Source organism: Hyperoodon ampullatus (assembly GCF_949752795.1).
Source record: "Hyperoodon ampullatus genome assembly, chromosome: 4".
NCBI classification, from domain to species: Eukaryota; Metazoa; Chordata; class Mammalia; order Artiodactyla; family Ziphiidae; genus Hyperoodon; species Hyperoodon ampullatus.
In genome coordinates this window covers 166281228-166306686 of record NC_136917.1, presented here as the reverse complement: position 1 = coordinate 166306686, position 25459 = coordinate 166281228, and the positions used below count along the sequence as shown (strand labels likewise).

The window sequence follows — 25459 nt, the reverse complement described above, 5'->3', positions numbered from 1 at the left end:
GAAGGGACATCTGGCCCCAATTTGAACAGATCAAGAAGACATTCAGAAGAATGTGAGCCCTGAGCTGGGTAACTGGATCCATAGAAAGAGGTGACCTGGCAAAAGAAGCAGGATATTCTAGATGGAAGGGACCACATGCCTATAACCATGTGAAGTGGGAAAGAGTGGTGTATTCATGAAATTGCAGAAGCGGGAACAGGTCCTTCACAGACGTGGTTCTGATCTATGTGTTTACGTAGATCAATTTCACACCACGTGGAGGATGGATTTGGGCAGAATGCAGGCAAAGGGATGAGTTAGAATGCTGTTCCAGGGGTCTATAGGGAGTATGACAAGGGCATGGGTACAGGCAGGTCCTCTGGGGCTTGCAAGAGCAACACAGGGCCCCATCTAGAAGAGGACCAGGTGGCTCATAGGGCTGCCGGATCAAGACTTCCCTGACAGGTCTTAGCCTGAGGAATGGGTGAGAACCAAGTAGTTGCAACTGGCCAGAGGGTGGAAATGGGCTATTAGCAAGAAGGATTTGGTTCTGACCCTAAATAAAGGGCCTTCTCTATATAAATAACATTCCTGATTCATATCTGGATGGTTCTGGGGAATTAGGGAGAAGGTAGGGAGCCAAGCTCTCTTGTTGTAGGAGGGAGAAGGATCCAAGAGCTTGGAAATGTTTGGCCTGAAACCAGTGAGGAAAGCCAAGAGCGGAAGGCGATAAGGGACATAGTGGCACTGTAGCTACAGTAAGAAGCAACAATAATTCTATTCTAGAAGACTGATAACACTTCAACAACCACTAATTGATCTGATTTCTGGAAGCTATGATATGAATTTGCTCAGAAAACTCTGAGAAGAGTTTAAGAGATCACAGTGTTCGTATTTGCAGCTACTTGAACCCTAGATATGAGGATGCAGAATTTGCTTTGTGCTGCAACAATAGCTATCTCCAGATTCTCCCCTCTCCAAATTCTTGGCATTCTCATTTATGATTTGATTGCCTATTACAAAGTTGGCTGTTATTAATGCATACTAATAATGTCTTTTCATTAAGTTTAAATTGTCAGTGTAACTACCAGGAAAGGTCTTAGGAATCAGATGGAACAATTTCCTAACACCAATACAGGCAGAGGAAAACCAAACTGTATTTACCAGTCATTTTTACCACTTATAGAAAAATCTGAAAAATATTTGATTTTGTTTCATTTCCTCTAAGAAACCCTCTTACTCCTCCCTAGTATCCCTAAGAAGATAAAACAAATCTAAACCATCACAGACTTCTTTACCTGTTCCCCTTTTTCAAAAATTGTTTACATTCTATTTTGTTTATTTTTAAACATCCCCTTTGATGTGCTAACTAGGTTAGTCTATCACCCTTAATAAAGACTTGAACTTCCAAAGGTGCATTTCTGAAGCTGAGCAAACAACGAGGTTGTGACAAAAAAAACAAAAAACAAAACAAAACAAAACAAAACAGTGGAAGGTATGTATTGGATTTTCTCCAGTGAATATCAGTAAATTTCTTGTATTATTCAAATGCAGATTCATGCATTAGACATTTCCAAAATACAAAATAATCAAGCTTGATGAAGACATATTATATAGCTATATGGCAAGGGGAAAGGATTAGGCAGGGTCATCTGCACTCAGCACTATTATTTAATATATATTTAATACAGAATTATTGATTATGTATCATGGGCTGTTAGCTGGGAATACAAGAGACAGTATAAATAATCACAAGTTGTCATGGGATAATTTTTCTGCCTACTTTGGCAGTTCACTGATGTGTTCTATTCATGAAACATTAGACCTAAGAAAAGATATCAACTCAGTCAAGTCAAATGAGGGAGGAGGAAAGTTTTTAAGAATTTAAAAGGTAATCTCATAGATGCAACATCTAAATTCAGCCAGTCCTAATGGGAACTAAACTGGTCTCTGACTCTCAGGAACCACAGAGTCTCTCTTGGACTATTCTATGTCACCAAAGTTTCTTCCACCAGCACCCAATCCTCATGGCCACCATCTCCTAGCAAAAAACATTAGATGTCACAGATTTGGGGTCACTTAGTTCTCATTCTCAAGAGCACAAGACTAATTTCTTGTAGGCCAGTTACTGGATGAATCACCCTTGGGTCAGATATCCATTTCTGATCCAATCAGAAGTTGAGAATTGAGTCACAGGATAAAACATGGTCCCCCAGACCTGCTGTTACCAAGGGCTGAAGGGGGGTGAAACAAACTACAAGATGGAGAGTATGCAAAGTTATCACACAGAAAGATTAGGAATACAAATTGAAAAGGTAATCTGACCAATGGTGAAACAATGGGTTTCAAAGCAAATGATGTAGATGTCAACTCAACCAGTGTTTACGGACCTAAAAAAAACCTGACAGATTTAGCTTCTCAGGCAATGTTCACCATTAAAAAAAGAGCTCTTCAAATATGTACAACCACATGTACTAAATCAAATACACACTTATAAATATTATTTTCCCCCATACCTTAGTCTCACTATCTTCAACCAGTCAACCTTCTGAAAACAATTTCAAGTGGACACAATTCACTTCTCCTTTTTCTTGTCCATCCTACTTTAGTTAAAGTGGATGTTCAGACAACTCTGTGATGAGTTTAAGAGATTACAGTGTACCTATTTGTAGCTAGCATAGCCTAGGTACTTGGGTGCCAAAGCAGATGGGCTTTAAGATACCAAAATTAAGGCTTTACTATTGAAAATGATATTTCAAAGCAATTTAGTCTAACAAGAGGTGCAATGATTTCCATTTAAAAGTTATCACTGTCGGACAAAGCAAAGAACAATGTTAAAAGATTAATGGCAGGTAGCTCCAATAGGAAACATTCCAACTACAAATTAATCTTACAATGATAGAATATTTTAAGAGCAATGAATTCAAGCATGTTTTAGTTCTTTTGTGGCAGTAGTTGGTTAAGAGACCCTCAAACTCATGTTCCTGCCTCAGGCAGAGTGTCTATAGACGCCAAGACTAGGAATCCCTGCCTCATTTCCATCTATGAGAGGCCATGTGACTGGTTCTCACCAATGGGCTGTGGTTGCAGTGATGCAATTGACAATGCAATTGACCATGAGGCCGTAGGGGCTGGCAGCGCTCTCAAGAGAGAAGCCGGGTCCTTAATTACTGCATGGACGGAAAGCAGACCCCTGACCAGCATCTACCACCTCTATCTGTTGCATGAATAAGAAACAAACCGCTATTGTGTTAAGTCGCTAGAATGTTGGAGTTTATTTGCCATAGCAACTGTTTTTTCCTTAAGGAAGATACCTCCCTAAAAATGTAGCATGTCAACACCACAATACAGAACAAGATGACAGAAAAGTACGATGCAGTTTTGAAAAATAAAGTCATCTTACGGAGCTTTATTTATGTTTTTTCACACACACACTCACACTCACACTCACACACACACACTTCTATTTTTAAATATGAACACATGGTCCTTAAGCAGATTATTTTGTGGTCAAGTGACTAAGTTTTTTAAAAAATATTTCATAATCTCAAACCAACCCCTAATTGAATAAGCAATCCATTCTATCTATGGATTTGAATGCTTTCACACACAGGAATTGCATTGGTTGATGTTTGAGGAGCAATTTTATAATTTGGCATTGTATATCAGCAAACAATACAAGTTACACCAAAACCTTCTCTCCTTCATTTCCAGAACCTGCAACTCTGGATCATTTAGAAAAAAGAACCAAGCTGAGAGACTGTGACATGGCATCTCCTCATTTCCAGTAAGCTGACTAAACGCAAAGCCTCCTTTTTGTGTAAAATAATGCATAATTTGCAGTCAGGGCAGGCGTTCATTTTATGAAGAGTTTCAAATACAAATCAGATCAGACACCTTTTGAACATCTTAAATCGGGTTGGTTACAATTCCTTTCCAACATCTGACTGAATGTTCTAATTCCACTGCCAGGTTTGCAAGGAGAAGGTAAACACCACGATTTCCTTTCACCAGCAACTCAAAGCCCAGCCCTGAGGAGCCCTGCACGCGGTACCTGACGCTGCTCATGCTGCCCGTCTCGGATCCAAGCTTGCATCGCTCCAGTTGGCTGGCGACGATCTGGCGTTCTGCCTCTAGCTCTCGGGTCAGCCTTTCAAACTGTAATTCCTGAAATAAAACCATCAAAAAGATTAATGCTATCAGCTATATGGAAACTGGAAATCAGACTAAAAAGACAGTATGGTCAAAGGGGAAATTAGGATTTCTTAAGGCGTTAAATTTGAGAAGCAGGGGCTTCCCTGGTGGCGCAGTGGTTGAGAGTCCGCCTGCCGATGCAGGGGACACGGGTTTGTGCCCCGGTCCGGGAGGATCCCACATGCCGCGGAGCGGCTGGGCCCGTGAGCCATGGCCCCTGAGCCTGCGCATCCGGAACCTGTGCTCCACAATGGGAGAGGCCACAACAGTGAGAGGCCCGCATACCCACCCCCACACACACACACACAAAATTTGAGAAGCAGAGGTTGCTGATGTGGACTCGAAGAAGGATGAGGATTTCAGACAGACCTGAATTCATATTACGGTCCTGGGACCCATCAGCTGCAGGGCGTTGAATAAGCTATAGTCTTTCTAAGGATCAGTTTCATCATCTGTAAAATGGGTTTACACTACTTACTTCATTAGGTTGAGGTGCAGATTAAATGAGACACTGACCATGAAAAATAAGCCTGTGCTATGTGTGGCACATGTCCAGTACCCAACAGATATTAACACCAAGTGAAACAATAAATAAACAATTTTTTATATGATTTGGAGTATTGTGTTTAGTCCCTCCTGGCCATCTAGGTGCTTCTATATACTAATTGCATCTTCATATTACTTACATATTGCAGATTGAAGAAAATAATTCTTTAAACCTACACTTTTCATTCTTTATATTCCAGCAGAAGGACAAGGACGCTGATTCTAATTACAAAGGTCTAATTACATGGTGAATTACCTTTGTGATATTTGATACATCACCTTAAAAAACAGCCAGCTGAACCAAGGAAGAATGCTTCTAAAAATCTGCCTGACACCTGCTGTTAAAAGATTAACTTTAATGAAAAATGATTCAGTCAGTAAGGCAAGGATTTCAGCTGTTCCAGCTACAGGACTTTTATACCATATTGTAATCTTTATGTTTTATTTTTCCATACCCTTAAGTTTTTAATAAACATAATTATAGTAAATTATGTATTTTAACTAAAAAAATTCAGAAAAAGTTTTCATAATATCACAATTAACTTCTTTTAAAAAGTAAATTATTTGCACAGTTGTGTTTTGGGGATGGGAAAGATTCTAAGAATGCTGAAAAACACTGAAAAATAGGGTAGGGGTTAACTTGGGAGAACTAAAACTCCCAGCATTACAGGGATTTTTCTTCCCAGAAAAGATGATTTTATTTTATTTGCTACCCTGGGATGCTCTAGGGTGAGACCTTTAAAAAGTAGGGTCTGGTGTGTCCTCTACATATGTTAAAAATACCCTTGCTCTTTTCCACAAGAGCAGATATTTTTGTTATTGTTTCGTGTTTGGTTTTTTTGTTTTCGTTTTTGGTTAGGCGATGGTTGCTTTTTTTTTTTTTTCTTTTTATTCTTTCAGTGCTTTACAATTTTCAAAAGTTTCACACATGGTTTCATGTACTCCCATAATAAGCCCCTTTTTTAAATCCCCTTTTAGGGGGAAGCCTTTTCCCTCTTCCCTCTCCCCACTGTTAACCACTAGTTTGCTCTCTATAAGAGCAGATTTTTTTTTTTTATGTTGACATTATTTCAGGGATCTAAGTAAGAACCACTTGAGAGGTGAGAGCTAAGCTTTTCCATTTACGGTGTTAAAACTGAGGAAGCATATTGTTGAAGCTCAAATGTTTCTTCTTATATATTTTGAAGGACAGCAAAGATGACTTGTAAGGAATGAATACCAAGACCTCTGCTGGCTGCATTTTGTGTATCTAACTTCTCCTTCTTCTCCCTGCAAGTTCTACTGCTTTTGGGGAGGAGTTCCTTAAAAATATGCAAGTTCTAGGGCTTCCCTGGTGGCGCAGTGGTTGGGAGTCCGCCTGCCGCTGCAGGGGACACGGGTTCGTGCCCCGGTCCAGGAAGATCCCACATGCCACAGAGCGGCTGGGCCCGTGAGCCATGGCCGCTGAGCCTGCGTATCTGGAGCCTGTGCTCTGCAGCGGAAGAGGCCACAACAGTGAGAGGCTCACATACTGAAAAAAAAAAAAAAAGCAAGTTCTAGAAGATTCTCATTTCCAATCTTTATAAAACAGGCATATCTCAGAGATACTGCACGTTTGATTCCAGACCACCACAATAAAGTCATTATCATAAAGAAGCGAACTGCATGAATTTTTTTGGTTTTCTAGTGCATAATAGAAGTTATACTATACTGTAGTCTATTAAGTGTGCAATAACATTATGTCTAAAAAACACATTCATACCTTAATTAAAAACACTTTATTGCTAAAAATGCTGACCATCATCTGAGCTTTCAGTGAGTCATAACCTTTTGGCAATAGTTAATATCTAAGATCACTGATCACAGGTCACCACAACAAATATAATAATAATGAAAAAGATTGAAATTGTGTGAGAATTACCAAAATATGACACAGAGACATGAAGCGAGCAAATGCTATTAGAAAAAATGGCACTGATCCAATTGCTCAATGCAGGGTTGCCCAAAACCCTCAATTTGTAAAAAATGCAATATCTGGGACTACCCTGGTGGTGCAGTGATGAAGAATCCACCTGCCAGTGCAGAGGACATGGGTTCGAGCCCTGGTCCGGGAAGATCCCACATGCTGCGGAACAACTAAGCACGTGTGCCACAACTACTGAGCCTGCGCTCCAGAGCCCGTGAGCCACAACTACTGAAACCCACACGCCTAGAGCCCATGTGCTGCAACAAGAGAAGCCACTGAAGTGAGAAAACTGCGTGTCGCAATGAAGAGTATCCCCTGCTCACCGCAACAAGAGAAAGCCTGCATGCAGGCAACGAAGACCCAATGCAGCCAAAAAAATTAATTAATTATTTTTTAAAAAATGCAATATCTGTGAAGTGCAATAAAACGAGGTATGTCTGTATATTTTATCTTAAATATGTCTGTATACCAGGAAACCAACTCATACCTTTGAATTGATAACACCTTAAAAACATTAACACAAAAATTATACAGAGCTCCTCATAGGTAAACAGAAATTCATTATTCGTATTATCTAAAGGATTTTAATTTGCTGCATGTTTGCATATGTTACAAGCAGTCCAATATGGCAAGACAATCTGAGTCAGGATTTACAAACCTTTTTGGGCTTCTGCTAGGACAGACACTACCCTTGGGTGTACTTGCTGAAGGCTGTGGCCTCACTAAATATTTTCTTCACATCAGTTTTATGGGAGGGGGGTGTTAGGAGACATTTTTTTCATGAAATCTGCCTTCCAAACTTATAGTCACAATACTCAGTGCTCTTCATCTGTGTGCATCTATTTAATTCGATCCGGCATCACTTTCTTTCTGTCTGAAAGGCTTCTTTTAATATTTCTTGTAATGTGGCTCCTTCAATGATGAATTCTTTCAGATTTATATGCCTAGTAAAGTTCTCATTTTGCCCTCTTTTTTTTTTTTTTTTTTTTCGGTACGCGGGCCTCTCACTGTTGCGGCCTCTCCCATTGCGGAGCACAGGCTCCGGATGCACAGGCTCAGCGGCCATGGCTCACGGGCCCAGCCACTCCGCGGCATGTGGGATCTTCCCAGACCGGGGCACGAACCCATGTCCCCTGCATCGGCAGGCGGACTCTCAACCACTGTGCCACCAGGGAAGCCCTTGCCCTCATTTTTGAAAGACATTTTTGCTCCACTGTTCTCTCTTGCATTTACTGTTTCTAACAAAACAAAACTAGATATTCCTTGTCTTCATGTCTTTGAATATATTGTGTCTTTTTTCGCTGCCTCCTTTTAAGATTTTCTCTTTATCATCAGTGCTGAACAACTTGATTTTAAAGTTCTCTGGGTGTAGTTTTCTTCAAGTTTCTTACGCTTGGGTTTCATTGGGTTTCTCGGATCTGTGACTTTATAGTTTTCATCAAATCTGGAAATATATCAGCCATTAATTCTTCAAAAAAATTTTTTTCTTTCCCACTATCTTCTCTCCTTTGGTGACTACAATTAAGTGTACATTAGGCCACTTGGAATTGTCTCACAGGTCATGGATTCCTTTTTCCACTTTTAAAAGTCTTTTTTTCTTTCTTTGTGTTTCATTTTGTTTAATTCCTACTGGTGTCTTCAAGTTAACCAGCCTTTTCTTCTGCAGTGTCTAATCCACCATCAGTCCCATGGAGTGTATTTTTAATCTCAAACACAGATGAATCAAACATGTTTAGAAGTTTCACTTGGGTCTTTTTTTTTAAATCTTCCATGTCTCTATTTAACTTTCTAAACATATGGAATATACATATTAAAAACTGTTTCACTGTCCTGATTTGCTAATTCTAGCATCTGCATCAGGTTCCCAGCTGGCTTCCCAGCTTGGCTGGAGGGTGTAAGCTCATATTCTGGGTCCTGGTGTGAGCACCAGGTACTAGTTCCTCCCATCCTTTCAGGTAGTTCTTTCCCTGCTCCCTGGTGCTTTCCTTACATACATGTGCTGCTCAGTTCTCTGCTGAATAGTCCAAGGGGACCCTCTGCAGATCTCAAGGATTCTCTTTCTGAGCAGCAATCACCTTTCTCCTATTTTTCCCTGCAAATTCCAGCCACCTTTCCCTCTCTGGACTCTCAGTACTTTCTCCCCAACTCAGGGAGTCTTCTGGGCTCTGCCTGGGTCCCCCTTCCCTTTCTCCACTGTTGTGGGGAAACTCTCTCAAGGCAGTAAGCTGGAGCAATTGTAGGGCTCACCTCATTTGCTTTGTGTATCTAAAGAATCCTTTTTTTCAGTTTTTTTGTTTTTATTGAAGTATAGTTGGTTTAAAATGTTGTGTTAGCTTCAGGTGTACAGCAAAGTGACTCAGTTATATATATATATATAACTTATGTGTATATATATATATATATATATATATATATATATATAGGTTTTCATAACATACACACAATGAATTTTTGAGAAATAAAAGTTGTCTTACAGAGCTTTATGTTTCTTTCACACACACACACACACACACTCATAATCACACACACTGCTATATATAAAATAGATAACCAACAAGAACCTACTGCATAGCACAGGGAACTATATTCAATATTTTTCAGTAACCTAAAAGTAAAAAGAATCTGAAAAAAATATATATATATGTCAACTATACTTCAATAAAAATTTTAAAAGAAATCACTGTCCTTCATTGCCTAAAGTATAGTGTTTTGAAAACTGGTGTGTTCTTTTTGTTGTTGTTGTTGTTTCAGGTGGGAAGCTATTACTTCTGGGTCACTGTTACTTTTTTAGCTGAGAGGTGAAAGATTAAGAATTAACTATTTTTCCCCCATGCTTGATTTGTAAATGCTTATTTTCCACTGTATTTAAAAATTAATACTAAATGTACTACTAAAGAGCTAAGTACTGAAGTTTTTACCCGTTTAATTTTGTTCACTATTTCAGTATTAAAAATAGAAGCTCCTTTTGGGTTACTTGTATCTTTAGTTTGTATGACTTTTTAATTGAATTGGAATTTTCTTTATTAAGGAAACTGAATCAATGCTTTGCCTTTTAAAATGTCCATTCAGTAAATGTTTACTTTGTCATTGCATATATGAAACAAGCAAGTAATTAAGTGAATTTTCCCTCTGTGTTTCTCTAAGGAGTACACAGCAAATGTCAAGGTCTTCCAGGAGCAAGGAGGTTTCTCTTCTGCACCTAAAATCCTATATTTTATTAATAAAATAACACAAAACATAATAATAAAATTGGAGGCAAAAATATTTATTGAGCGCTTACTATTGAGTGCATAATTACTAGGACAGCATATAAAGAGAAAACTTTTCCTGCTGAGTTGCCACTGTATCTGGTATCTAGGACAGTCCTGGCACATAGTAGGTGCTCAATAAATATCTTTTAAATAAATGTACCTACACTAAGTGCTTTACATGCATTGCCTTATATAAATATCATAAACCTGCTATTTCTTAGGTTCTGTTTTTTTCCTTACTTTACAAAAATGATAAGGTAATGGGATGAAAGGATTAGCCTTGGTCAGGAAAGAAATTATTCCTTCAAAAGTAGGAAAGATAATGAGATCAAAGATGATGCTTTAGGAGATCTGGACATAGAGAAGGGAAATGTTGAAAGAACGAATTAATACTGAATGAACTAAATATTCCCAATACTGTCAATTATTTTGTTTCAGAGACCACAGCAGTCCATTACTGTAGAGAGATGTGATGTCAGTGTAAACTATGAAGTTCATTAACATTCATATTTACTCATTATTTAAATAGTTTTTATTTGTATGAACTCTAGAGAGTGGGTTCCAAAATGCCGTATTGCATTGTCGCTTATTTTACAGCCATTTTCTACCTTACCCCAACCCAAGGGCCTAAGACTTATAGGAAGGGCTGTTTTGGCCACAGCACATGGTTGGGGATGGGAACTGTCAGGGCCTAAGCTAGTCCTAGTATGGTTTTACGCTTGGAATTGAAAACTGACCTTAGAATTGGGAACTAGCAGAGCTGCAACTGAGGTTCTCAAACTTGGATCACTCCTGTGGCATAAAGGCATCTGTAGTATCCTCCAGGGCATCATTACAACAGTGAATGAGCTTCTATTCCACTGGGAGATACTTAAGCTGTGATGTGGGTGGGAAGATGACCTTCCCCAGTTCTAACTCAGTTTGATATCTGGAGGGAGAAAAGACCTCCCAGGACTGAATAATTCTTGGGTATCTTAGAGACTTTAAGATGAGAGCACATTCAAGAGAGGGATGTTGCTAATAAGGCCTGGTGGGTACCCAATAAATTAATGGGAAAAATAAATGTAGATATATTTAGTGAACTTTATAATACTGGTTGTAAGTGAATATGTGCTATTAAATTAATTCAGTGAAGGTGAAACTATAAAGAGAGATGAGAAGAAGAGCGAAGAAAGATCTTTGCAGGTTATCTGGATTTGCAGGGAGAAGGAACAAGAGAAGTCAGCAAAATAAATACAAGAATAGCCATAAGGCACAAGACTGCTGATATGGCTTCTGGGCAGTTTCAGTGGAGAAGTGGTGATATAAATCAGGCTATATAAAACATGATATGACACCAAAAACACAGGAAACAAAAGCAAAAATAGACAAGTAGGACTACATCAAACTAAAAAGCTTCCTTTTCTGTCAGCAAAGGAAACAGCCAACAGAGTGAAAAGGCCAACTATGGAATGGAAGAAAATATTTAAAGGGGTTAATATCTAAAATAAATAAGGAATTCATACAACTCAATAGTAAAAAAAAAAAAAACAAAAACAAACCAATTAAAAAATGCATTAAGTATGTGACTAGACATTTCTCCAAAGAAGATTCAATGCAAATGGTCAACGGGTATATAAAAAAGGCACTAAACATCAGTAATCATCAAGGAAATACAAATCAAAACCACAATATGATATCATCTAATAACTGTTAGGATGGATATATCAAAAGAACAAAGAATAACAAGTATTATTGAGGATGTGGAGAAATTGTACACTGTTGATGGAAATGTCAAATGGTGCAGGCACTATGTAAAACAGTATGGAGGTTTCTTAAAATATTAGAAACAGGGGCTTCCCTGGTGGCACAGTGGTTAAGAATCTGCCTTCCAATGCAGGGGACATGGGTTTGAGCCCTGGTGCAGGAAGATCCCACTTGCTGCAGAGCAACTAAGCCCGTGCACCACAGCTACTGAGCCTGCGCTCTAGAGCCCGTGAGACACAACTACTGAGGCCCGCGCACCTAGAGCTCATGCTCCACAACAAGAGAAGACACTGCCATGAGAAGCCCGTGCACCGCAACAGAGTACCCCCTGCTCGCCACAACTAGAGAAAGCCCACGTGCAGCAACGAAGACGCAACGCAGCAATAAATAAATAAATAAATAAATAAATAAATAAATAAATAAAATTAGGAACAGAACTACCATAAGATCTGGCAATCCCACTCCTGGGTATATATATCCAAAAGAAGTGAAATCAGGATCTAAAGGAGATACCTGCACCCCCACGTTCACTGCAGCATTATTCACAGCAGCCAAGACATGTAAACAACTTAAATGTCCAACAGACAAATAGATAAGGAAAATGCGGTATATACATATAATGCAACATTATTCAGCCTTTGAAAAGAAGAAAATTGTGCTCTTTGCAACAACATGGATGGACCAGGAAGACATGCTAAGTGAATTAAGTCAGTTACAGAAAGACAACAATTTTATGATTCCACTTACATAGGTATCTAAAATAGTCCAGCTTACAACAGAAGCAGAAAATAGAACGGTGGTTGCCAGGGGCTAGGGAGTGGGGTGAATGGGGAGTTGCTGTTCAAGGGTATAAAGTTTCAGTTATACAAGATGAATAAGTCTTGAGATCTCCTATATTTAACAACAGTGTTAAAATAGTTAACTTAAAATTTTGTTAAGAGAGTGTATCTCATTTTTAGTGTTTCTATAGCACCCCCCTCAAAAAAAAGGAAAGGGACACAAGGAAACTTTTGGAGGTGAATGGGTATGTTTACACATTTATTTCCTTGCCTGGGTGTATGTATATGTCCAAACTCATCAAACTTTATACGTTAAATATAGGCGGCAGGGTGAGGGGTGGAGGTTGTATATCAATTATACTAAATAAAATTGTTAAAAGAAATACCCCCAAAATGTGGACTTAGAAACTGTCTAGAGAATGGGATTTCATGGGAATTAAGAATAGTGGGTGAATCATAGCAGCACTATTTACAATAGTCAAGACATGGAAGCAACATAAATGTCCATTGACAGATGAATGGATAAAGATGTGGTACAATTTAATACTACTCAGCCACAAAAAAGAATGATATAATACCATCTGCAGAAACATAGATGGACCTAGAGGGAAGTCAGACAGAGAAAGACAAATATTATATGTTATCACTTATATGTGGCATCTAAAAAATGACACAAATGAACTTACTTACAAAACAGCAACAGACTCACAGACATAGAAATCAAACTTATGGTAACCAAAGAGGAAGTGGTGGGAGGGATAAATTAGGAGTTTGAGATCAGCAGATACTCGTTACTATGTAATAAGGTTATACTGTATATCACAGGGAACTATATTCAATATCTTGTAATAACCTATAATGGAAAAGAATCTGAAAAAGAACATATATATATATATATATATATATATATATATATATATATATATATATATATATATGTAATTGAATCACTTTGTTGTACACCTGAAACTAATACAACATTGTAAATCAACTATGCCCCAATTAAAAAAAAAAAAAGAAGTGGGTGGATTAGAGAGGGCATCCTACAGTAAAGGAGGTTCTTAAAAAAAGCAAGCAGTGTCAGAGGACCTTAACCTCCCCCAAAGGTGGAAATTATCTTGTTTTCGAGATCATAAAAATTTGTAGAAATAGCAGATGTATGATACTAAAGTTCATTAAAATTTACTAAGAGCCAGATTTAAATGATTTTCACTCCTAGAATAGCACATTGTTGAGTCACATCATAGATTATGACTATTATAAGAAATATTGTCATATAGTTTTATAACTTTTTCCTATAGAGCCTAAATTAATAATTCACTTGACTTAATTAAATGGAGTTCATTAAATGTTTTTTTGTATTCACCTAATTGACTTTACTTTAATTTATTTGTTTATTTATTTTTGGTTGCGTTGGGTCTTCGTTGCTGCATGTGGGCTTTCTTTTAGTTGTGGCGAGCAGGGGATACACTTCGTTGTGGTGCATGGGCTTCTCACTGCAGTGGCTTCTCTTGTTGTAGAGCATGGGATCTAGGCACGTGGGCTTTAGTAGTTGTGGCACACAGGCTCAGTAGTTGTGGCTCGCAGGCTCTAGAGCACAGGCTCAGTAGTTGTGGCGCACGGGCTTAGTTGTTCCGTGGCATGTGAGATCTTCCCAGACCAGAGCACGAACTCATGTCCCCTGCATTGGCAGGCGGATTCTTAACCACTGCACCACCAGGGAAGCCCCATTAAACGTTTTTAAATGGATAAAACCACGTAAAGTCCCTTGAGGGGGCTTAGCTAGTTCAGTATGTAAACTGAAATCAGAAGACACTTACACATAGTTTCATTAATTCCTTCAATAAATATTGTATTTATTGTGGCATAACATCAGTCTGAGGTTTGAGAAAGTGGAAAAATTTAGACTGAAAAGAGCATTAAGTAAAACTAGATTTGTCCTGATTTTACGCATATGAGAAGATGTAAAGGAGACTGGACAAAAGTGGAGAAGGGAGACAATGGATGAGATGTTGGATGGTTTAAGATAAAAGGTGTTTCCCACAGTGCTGATCTGAATGCTGAAGTCCAAGGACTTAAGATGAAAACTGACTGTGCCAGCCAGACAAAATGGGAAGGGGGACCTGAAGCATCCTGAGACTGTTTGGGTGGACAATACACACTCAGGCATCGAGCCTTCTTTGTCACCCTCCCCTCCAATAGGAGAAAAGAATACTGAGGACCAGCAGGCACCCAGACACAGAGCGGTGGTCCTGTGAAAAGTCCTCTTGTTTGCCAACGGAATGGTGGTGGGCATGAGGGCGGAGGGCAGAAAGGGGCATGGGCTCTGACAGGTACAACCTCCACAGTGGAGGCTCCAGGGTTCTCCTCAATAAGCCCTCAGGAAAACTTGCCCCTCGTGCTGAATCAAGTTAGATGAGGAAGGAAAACCTATTAATGAGCCACAGAAGGTACTGGTTTGTTCAAGGTGCTAGTCCTGTGAGGAAAATTGAAAGACTCAGTCAACTTTCCTACTGTGTCCTCTATTTCTTCCATTTGGTCCGTACCTAGTTTTAATTTTGAGTAAATCCCTGGGTCAGTAATAAAGATAGCAATCATGCTTTAGGCCTGGGGCCTTTATAGGAGCATCTTGTTAAGGAATCAACCTTCTTGGGGACTGATGCCCTTTCTCTATATTCCATTTCTGTGCCTGCTGCTGGCTTCATTCGATGGTCCCTTGGCCTGTCCAATGAGCCCTTCACCCAGCAGATAACTCTGCTTTCCCCTGACCTCTTCCATCCTCCCGTCTAAGGCTGCCGTAATATCTCCCTGCCTCTTGCTGGAGACTCAGCACATTGTCTATTTTGCCCAGACACTCACTACACCCTCTCTATTTCAGTCCCCCCCCATGTCTTGCCATCTTTTCTGCAGGTCAGACCTAGTTTTTAGAAGCACCAATATCAACATAATCACTTCAATTCTATGTCAAAGGAGAGAAATGGAAGATCATTGATAGTTCTTTTCAGGCTCTAAGATGCAATGATTTTAGGGAATCTGACTTAGTGACTCTGCTTGCAATAGTGGAGCAAAATGACTGTTCAAATGTTTTGAAATATTTTATTAGACAGTGAATTATAGTCAGTATCATCATATAAATGTTGTCCTCAGATGTTTCTCTACCTGGGAGAGAATCAGGGTCTAGGAATTGTTCTCTGTCCTCTGGCTTGAATCTCTGCAGAAAAGATGAAAGACTAGTTTTCCACTGTGTAGATGAGTTTTTGCCCCCTGATTCCCTCATCTCTGCGTCCATCAAGGATTTGTATTATCAAGTGATCCTGGGAGACCTTTATTCTCACATCACTTTTAATTCTCCTTTCATATGAACGAGTTGACTTCATAGCCACAAATTCTGGGCAATGTTAATTTCATCCCATGGAGACATGTTCTGAAGCCAAATCTGAAGGGAAGGTGGCACAGATGACAGGGTAATAATAGGAGGCTTACAGCAAAGCATCCAACAAGTTTGGAAAGAACAAGCCCAGATGTCGAGATGAAATGGAACAAATCAATGTCAACTGTAAAGCTATGAAAACCCCATCGATGAGTCAAAAACTACGGCAAAGAGCTGTCCGTGAAAGTTTCCAAAACTGACAGATTAATGTTTTAAACAATCACGCTGTCATCCTGGGTCACCTAGCAAGACAGCGGATGACAGGAATCAGTGCTCCGAAGCGGAATCATACGCACCTTTCCAGAACAGTTTCAATAAAATAAAATATAACAAATACCTCTTTCTGACCAACTCCTTCAATCTGTAAGATTCCATCTGCTTTGTTCTAGCCAATGCGTTGATATTCAAATAAAGCTTGTTTATCAAAATTTACTTAATTCCACTAAATGGCAGTGCTCCACAAAATAAAGGCCACATTTCTTGGGCATTTAAGATCATGTAAGAATCCATTAGGTTCCATACAAAGTTCAGTGATGCTACTATAAGGGTGACCCTTACCTACATCATGATAATCTGTGGAACTGTTTTTTAACACCTGGTACGTAACTCAGAGCTACAAAATAAAATTTTCTTGGTAATGGGGCCCTAATGTACATCTTGAAAAGTTTCTACTAGTGATTTTTATGCCCATAACTACTTGGGAATAACTTTCATTTACGACACAGCCCACAATAATCACAATCAATATTTTATGTATTTACTTAACATGTATCATGCTCAGCTAAATGCTTTACATGCATTAACTTATTTATTACTCACATTGACCCAAAAAGGGAGGCATTTTATTTTCTAAGACATTGCAAATTTAAGGATGTTAACTAGCTTCCCCAAAGATTAGCTGGGACTAGGACTAGAAGTCGATCTCACACTAACTGTTCAGAACCCCACTGCCTCAAAGCTCTTGAGTATTTATTTGCATTGTTTTAATGGAAGCTATAGAACTAGGAACAACACAGGCAACATAATAACACAACTCTCCTTAATGAGGAATGACTACAGCTCACTCATCTTAGTTTTTCTTGCCTTTCTAGATATAAAATATTGGAATTACTATGTCCAATCATAGGAAGAATTATGCTCACTGTACCATTTAAGTTCACACCACCACTGAAATATTTTCTTCTAATACAGGCCCTTGACTTTCAAGAGGGCCACTGCCAAACTCAGATATACCCCATGAAGGCAATGAGGATGCTGAGGAGTTATACTTCAATGTCCTTGTCTATATTTAGCCTGTAATGGAGAAACCAGCCTTCCAATATTTAAAGGGTGAAAGAAGAAGTACTAGAACCCTAGGCTCAGCCAAGATCCATGACTTGCAGTCCCTCAAATGAACTCTGAACATTTTCACTCTGTACCCATTGCTCTGAATATCCACTTCCTCTTCCCCACTCTTTCCCTGATTCTAAGTCTAGGGAAAATGTCTTTGCCTTCAATTTTATGGTGCCAATCTCAGCATTGACTCATTTAATTCCATCTGTTCTATACAAGTACCTTCATGACCTGCCCCTCACTCCTTACACAAGACAACAAATGACCATGACATTCACAGCACCAACACTGCTGTATCAAATTCACTTAACTACATACGTGTCTTATTTCTTAGAACATACATGTTTTGTTGACAGGGACCATGCCTTTGCAGTATCACCTTCTTCTCATCAAGCATAGAGTGCATTCAGTAAATGGTTGGATGGATGGATGGATGGATGGATGATGGATGGATGACTTAAAGTATGACCCAAATATATTATATTGGGTCAATATAAGAAAGTGTGTAATAGTGTGTATGCATAGAGCAAACTTACTAATGCATCTGATAAAATGCAGAAGTTGAAGTTAAATTACTTTTGTGGCACTTCCAGTGCAAAATTTCTATAATCTTTTCCATGAATTTCTCTCTCTCTTTTTCTTTCATTATATGACTTTTGTATAACTAACTTGAATTATGGGATAAGAACTGTAAGAATAATTCTATTCAAAAAACAAAAATAAACAAATGGCATGTAATGAAACTTAAAAGCTTTTGCACAGCAAAGGAAACCATAAACAAGATGAAAACACAACCCTCAGAATGAGAGAAAATATTTGCAAATGAAGAAACTGACAAAGGATTAATCTCCAAAATATATAAGCAGCTCATGCAGCTCAATATCAAAAAAACAAACAACTCAATCCAAAAATGGGCAGAAGACCCAAATAGACATTTCTCCAAAGAAGACATACAGATTGCCAACAAACACATGAAAGGATGCTCAACATCACTAATCATTAGAGAAATGCAAATCAAAACTACAATGAGGTATCACCTCACACCAGTCAGAATGGCCATCATCAAAAAATCTACAAACAATAAATGCTGGAGAGGGTGTGGAGAAAAGGGAGCCCTCTTGCACTGTTGGTGGGAATGTAAATTGATACAGCCGCTATGGAGAACAGTATGGGGGTTCCTTTAAAAACTAAACATAGAACTACCATATGACCCAGCAATCCCACTACTGGGCATATACCCTGAGAAAACCATAATTCAAAAAGAGTCATGTACCACAATGTTCACTGCAGCTCCATTTACAATAGCCAGGACATGGAAGCAACCTAAGTGTCCATCGACAGACGAATGGATAAAGAAGAGGTGGCACATAGATACAATGGAATATTACTCAGCCATAAAAAGAAACGAAACTGAGTTATTTGTAGTGAGGTGGATGGACCTAGAGTCTGTCATACAGAGTGAAGTAAGTCAGAAAGAGAAAAACAAATACTGTATGCTAACACATATATATGGAATCTAAAAAAAAAATAAATATGGTTCTGAAGGACTTAGGGGCAGGACAGGAATAAAGATGCAGATGTAGAGAATGGACTTGAGGACGGGGGGATGGGGAAGGGTAAGCTGGGACAAAGTGAGAGAGTCGCAAGGACTTGTATATACTATCAAATGTAAAATAGATAGCTAGTAGGAAGCAGCCTCATAGCACAGGGAGATCAGCTCCGTGCTCTGTGACCACCTAGAGGGGTGGGATAGGGAGGATGGGAGGGAGATGCAAGAGGGAGGAGATATGTGGATATATGTATATGTACAGCTGATTCACTTTGTTATAAAGCAGAAACTAACACACCATTGTAAAGCAATTATAGTCCAATAAAGATGTTAAAAAAAAAAAGAATTCTATTCAGAACAGAAATGTTTGAGTGACAAAAGGCCAATATTTATCTTTTCTCACTCATTGCTCTTGGTTGAAATTTTTGTTTTGTTTTGTTTTTGTTTTTGTTTGTTTGTTTTTTTTGCGGTACGCGGGCCTCTCACTGTTGTGGCCTCTCCTGCTGCGGAGCACAGGCTCCGGACGCGCAGGCCCAGCGGCCATGGCTCACGGGACCAGCCGTTCGGCGGTATGTGGGATCTTCCCGGACCAGGGCACGAACCCATGTCCCCTGCATCGGCAGGCAGACTCTCAACCACTGCGCCACCAGGGAAGCCCTTGGTTGAAATTTAAATAGCTAAATATTCATACCAGTGGAATAATTATATATGCTCTCATAACTAAACCACATCAGTATTTGACTTGACCTACAGTTAGCATTTACTTTGTTGGCCTCTCCTTCCTTCCTGGAGCAAACTCTTCATATGGTTTTCAATACACCCCTCCCCTGCTTTCCTTCCCACTTCTCTGGCTGCCCTGATTCTCAGTGGATGTCTCTCTCTTAAGCAACCATTCTCCCTGGAATTCTTTTAAATTTCTATTTTCGTAAACTTCCTCTGAATAATCTCATCCATTTCCACAGCTTCAATAACCAGTAATGGTGTATATCCAACTGTCCACTGACATCTATTCTGGAAAACCCAGAGTTTCTGTCCAAAACTGAAATCACAGCCAGTCTGTAAACCTGCTCTCCCTCCTTTGTTTTCCTGTTTCAGTAAATGGTACCTTCATTTACCCAAGTTGCCTAATCCCCAAATTTGTGTATCATTCTGGACTTTGTCCTCTCCAAATATACATAACAAATCATTAAGTACCACTGTGATATTGTGATTTATAATAAGAAGTATACCTTTGGTCTTCATCCCCATTTCTATCACAGAAACCCTTGGAATTTCCCAAGTGAGAAGAGTGTGACAAAGGTGTCTTGTTATGTTAATGAGGTTACTTTTGGACCACACTTAAGGATGGGGGCTGGTTGCCAGGAGAAGCAACAGGTAATTAAATGGTTGAAACTTTCAGTCCCAGCCCCTGGACCTCCAGGAAGGGGGAGGGAGCTGGAGATTGAGTTCAAGTGCCAATGGCCAATGGTTTAATCAACCATGCCAATGTAATGAGGCTTCCATAAAAATCCAAAAGGATGTGGTTCAGAGATCCTCTGGGTTGGTGAACACATGGTGATTTGCAGAGAGTGGCCTGCTCTGAGAGATTTCTGGACCCTTTCCCCAGTCCCTGCCCTATGCCTCTCATCCATTTGTCTGTTTCTGAATTACATCCTTTTATAAAAAAACAGTAATCTAGTAAGTAAAATGTTTCTCTGAGTTCTGTGAGCCACTCTAACCAATTAACTGAACCTGCAAAGGAGGTTGTCAGTTGGTTAGAGGAACAAGCGCCAACTTGGACTTTCCATCGGCATCTTAAGTGTATGTCAGGGTGGTGGCTGGCAGGGGAGGATCTTGTAAGACTGAGCCTTTAGCCTATGGGATCTGATGTTGCCATCTCCAGGTAGGTAGTGTCAGAATGGAGTTGAACTGTAGGACACCCAGCAGGTGCCAGAGAATTGCTTCTGTAGAGGAAAACCCCAAGCTGAAATTGACAGAAGAGTTATAACTCTCTAATCTGTCCACTATTCCCAGTGACACTTCTCTCATTCTGGCCACCAGTATCTCTTGACCAGAAACCTAAACTCATTATCCTAATTAGAGTGTCTGCCTCTCGTTCAGACTTGCTTTCAATCTCTTCTCCATGATACAGCCAAAAATCATCTTTAAAAAAATAATCAAATGTGATTCCGTTATTCATCTACCTAGAACCTTTCAATGACTCCTTATTTCCTAAAGATAAAAATTAATAGTTCTTAACATTTAATCCCCCAATGGCTGAGCGCTTTATAACATTAAAGGAAATATTCCTGACCACAAGCGTCATGATGTCTCTCTTAAGTCTATATATTAATTGGAGGACTTGAATGTGTTAAACAAGTCTGACTGGTTGTCCCTATTCATTTTTTTCTTTTGTTTACACAAAGACAGATTTTTGCAAGTTAATATAGTTATTAATTTGAAATTATAGACATAACCTAAAATAATTAACTGAAACAATCCTGTCATCACATTTTCTTCCAAACTTCACTACTGTTTAATTACAATCAAACAATTTTTGTGGTAATTACAACTCAGTTACTCCCGTGTTCAAACATATTCTCCCTTTGGCCACCAGGAAATGTATGTCATAATTTTCGGAGCAAGAAAGAACACATCTTTGATTTTGAGAAAAGCATCAGGAAGTACTTGCTTTCTAGTGACCTAGCCCCCAAAGTTCTCTTGAGAGATTGTGAAATCCGTATTTAAAAAAAAAAATCTCAACTGTAAAACTGACATAGTCAGTTACTTTTATGCTATATCATTTGTGTGGCAGAATAATCAATTTTCCCATGATTTACCATCTTCTTAGCACAAAATTCTCTAATGAAATTCACTGGTAGCTCTCTGAAGTTTACTGAGCACCTGTCATTATTTCAGAACTAGGAGATGTGTCCAGTGTCTTCAGTGGCTCCAAAATTCCTAGAGAGTTCTCTCATTAGATCCCTAGAAATCAAAATTTGTCTCCAGTAATCTGGTGATTTTGCTGCTTAATTTCTCTTCAGTACTACAATACCAGGTTCCTCTGGCACATAAATGACATACAAAAGTAACACTTCTCACTAACAGCAACCTAAGGAGGGGACTGAGCCATCAACACTTACTTCCCTGGTAGCAAACTACAAGTTCCAATTATTCTGGAGTGATTATTCTTATGATTGATTCCAAGGCAAGAACAATACTATCTTTTCATTCAAATCTCTAGTACCAGCTCAACAGTAGATGCCAAATAAACATTGATGGAATGAATGAATAAACTAAAAGCAGGGCAACAGATATTTACGTGCAAAGAATTCTGCAAGGTGCTGAATGACACAAATAGGAAAGGCATGGGTACAAAATTAGTTCATGTACGGATCCTGTGATGGTTAATTTTATGTGTCAACTTGACAGGGCTAAGGGATGCCCAGACAGCTGGTAAAACATTATTTCTTGGTATATCTCTGAGAGTGTTTCTGGAAGAGTTTGACATTTGAAACAGGAGACTAAGTACAGAAGACCACTCTCACCAATGCAGGCAGGCATCATTCAAGATGGTGTTAATTACAATGTTAAAATCAAGGACACGCTTATATTAACTTGTTTAATACAGATGTAACAACAGAGTCTGATTTTATTTTTCATACCTTATCATTCTACACAGTTGATTTAAAAAAATATGCTCTTGGGCTTCCCTGGTGGCGCAGTGGTTGAGAGTCCGCCTGCTGATGCAGGGGACATGGGTTCGTGCCCCGGTCCGGGAAGATCCCACATGCCGTGGAGCGGCTGGGCCCTTGAGCCATGGCTGCTGAGCCTGCGCGTCCGGAGCCTGTGCTCCGCAACGGGAGAGGCCACAACAGTGAGAGGCCCGCGTACCGCAAAAACAAAAAACAGAAAAAAAGAAAAATACGCTCTTTATACTAAAGTAGCTTCGTGACTTAAATGTCTCATTGTGCTCCTTTCTAATACAGATCCTGTTGATTTATGTCTAGCAAAATTATTGAAATCTTTTTCAATTCTTTGAAAGTACATCATCAGCTAGAGTACAAAGTAAAATAATAAATTGTGATGAGAGATTTAAATGAATTTCAAAGACAACATCCACTTGGGGAAGATGGAAGGGGGTGGGGAGAATGAAGAAATCAGGGACAATGGCACACGCAGCAGGTGGCATCTGAGATGGACGGGGAGAGGTTACCCTTTGACCACGTGAAAGGGTAGCGGAAAAGCATTACAGATGGAACAGCATGAATCAAGGCACAGAAGTAGGCAAATACTGAATGTGCGCTTATGTGTTTCAGGGAGTAATTGGAGTTCAGTTTGATTGAAGCATATGGAGCAAGACTGAATACTAGGCAAATTAGCTTGGAAGTTTAGACTGAAGTAAAAGGTTATATTTAATAATGATCCTGATTTTCATTATTCATTGACTGTGATGCACCATATCTCATCTATTTCCATACTCCAAGGAAAGAGCCCTTTGAAATTTTATTGAGCTCATCTGTTTCCTTGTTAAGAAAATACCTAACAAAATTTAACTTTTTTTTTTTTTTTTTTAACATCTGAAGGTCAGTAGTGTTAACATAGATCCTGTACTACACTATAAGGATATTGCACTGCAAGGATGTTAGTTTGCCTGTCCTGAAATGTCCCTGTCAACTGTAGATTTTTTTTCATAATTAGCTAGATACAGTCAAGTCCTCTGGGGTTGTGGACACAGACAGCTATTGGCTCTTACAACCAAAGAAATGGTCTCATTTCTCTTCCGCTACATTTATATTATTGACATTTCTTTCTGGTGACTTTTGTGTGTATCCTTCAGAACTCCTGTTCTTCGTTGCCTCCAGAATGGTTTTTAATTGCTACTGTTACATATGCTATTGATTGAGGGACCCGAGGTTAGCACGGGGCTGACATCAGGTAAGAGGGAGTTATTATTATATGTAATTGCACCCTGATATAATAGTATAATGGTTTTACTCTTTGTATAACAACAGCTGTACTGTTACTCTAATTATTTTGTCTTCAAATGACCCAGTGAATGATTTAGGATATGAAATACAATCCATTTGTGTAAAGAGGAAGGAACTGGCCATGAGAGGTTAAGTGAATAATTCAAGATTACCCAGTTAGTGGTGTCGCAGAGACAATAACACAGTGACAGCCAACCCAGAGGTCCTTCCTATTCTTGACCAGGTATGTAATATGCATATCAACTCTTTTGTTTCATCTGTGAAATATATTTCCCCATTGTTTAGGTAGTAATACATTCAAAACATGAACATTCTTATATTAACTTGTTTAAATACAAACAGAATAACAGAAGTTGAGTCTACTTTTCGTTCCTTATCATACTACACAGATGATTTAAAAAATACCCTCTTTACTACAGTAGCTTCATGGCTTGAGTAGCTACATCTCACTGTGATCCTTTCTCTAATCAACTTCCAAAGGCTGAATTTAAACCTATCTTCAAGCTATGAAAGTTTTAGTTTCTTTTCCTTTTATTTTTTTTTCCTTTTCAAAATTTCTCTATTGGAAATGAATTAAGTGGAATACATCAAGGAATATATCCATATTTGCATCCTGAAATTCAAACAAGAACTTGTAGGAATGCAGTGTTGATGACTGTATCACCGTTGAGAAGCAAAATGAACTGTGACCAATAAATCCCTTCCCTAGTCATCATCCTTCCACATCTCCCCAATTTGGGGAAGTGCCTTAATGGATGTGCATTATCAAGTTTGCAGGCTTATTTTCAGTCATAAAGAAGGGTGTACCAGATGCTCCTGGTACACTGAATTGGGCACACTGTAGACAAGCTAATCTCATTATGAGAGACCACAGGGGAAAAAAGAAAAGATTCACATTTAGTCCATATTAACTACCAGAAGACCCATCAAGGTAGTTGGGCTGGCTCATGATACAGCAGCTTCTAGCAAATTAGCAGCCCATAACAACTTAGTTATAATGAGCTGCAAGATCTTACAACATAAGCTCCATGCTAATAAAGGGAATTCAAGTACATGAATCCATGTACAGAGTATAACCTTAACATCTGTCTGCGCTTAGCCAATATTTTGTTTATGCCTTTTTAGGAACAGCCAAATTATCCTCGTGTCCCCTGAAACTAGGGACTGTAATTTCCATCAACTGCAGTTTTTACCTGCTAGAGAGGGTAGAGCTGATCAACATCAGCCTCCCCGGCCACAGAGCTGGGCAGCAAGCTGCTTGTGATTCCGGCAGCTGTTTTGCACATATTAGGCCAATTTTCTCCCAAACCATTTCCTCTTGCTATTCAAGTGGGAAAAGCAATAGTCTAGTCATAAATTAGGCAACAAGATGTGCCTATCTATAAATATTGTAAAACTTATACATTTTTAAGCAAAATGACTTAAACCATATCCTACTAAACTCAGCATGAAGAACCCTCCTATTTTAATTAATTTAGGCCATTGCCATTGTTTTCCCTAATAAAACAATGTGCTCCTCCTCTTCCCATAGTGGAGTGAATATCCTTTAGGGATTCAGGAAATAATAACAATAATTATAATAATAATAGTAATAATATCACTATTATAATAATTATTATTTCTGTTTTATAGATGAGGCAATAGTGCAATAGATTACCCAAAGTTAACTGGTTGCTAAGCTAAGGGAACAGACACTTAATATATAGTTTAAGGTATTTTCATAGAGTTTTATGTCTAG

The 25459-nt window shown here is 38.9% G+C and overlaps 1 protein-coding gene across 2 annotated transcripts in view; it reads right to left on the bottom strand.

The window, feature by feature from the left end:
* Positions 1 to 25459, bottom strand: part of CTNND2 (catenin delta 2) — a gene marked incomplete at both ends in the record, with an annotated part of 950049 nt that overhangs the window by 604574 nt on the left and 320016 nt on the right. For both annotated transcript variants that reach the window (XM_079701889.1, XM_079701890.1), the window contains one exon: positions 4034 to 4146. In XM_079701889.1, the coding sequence (XP_079558015.1) occupies positions 4034 to 4146 (113 nt within the window). The remainder of the gene's footprint in view (positions 1 to 4033; positions 4147 to 25459) is intronic.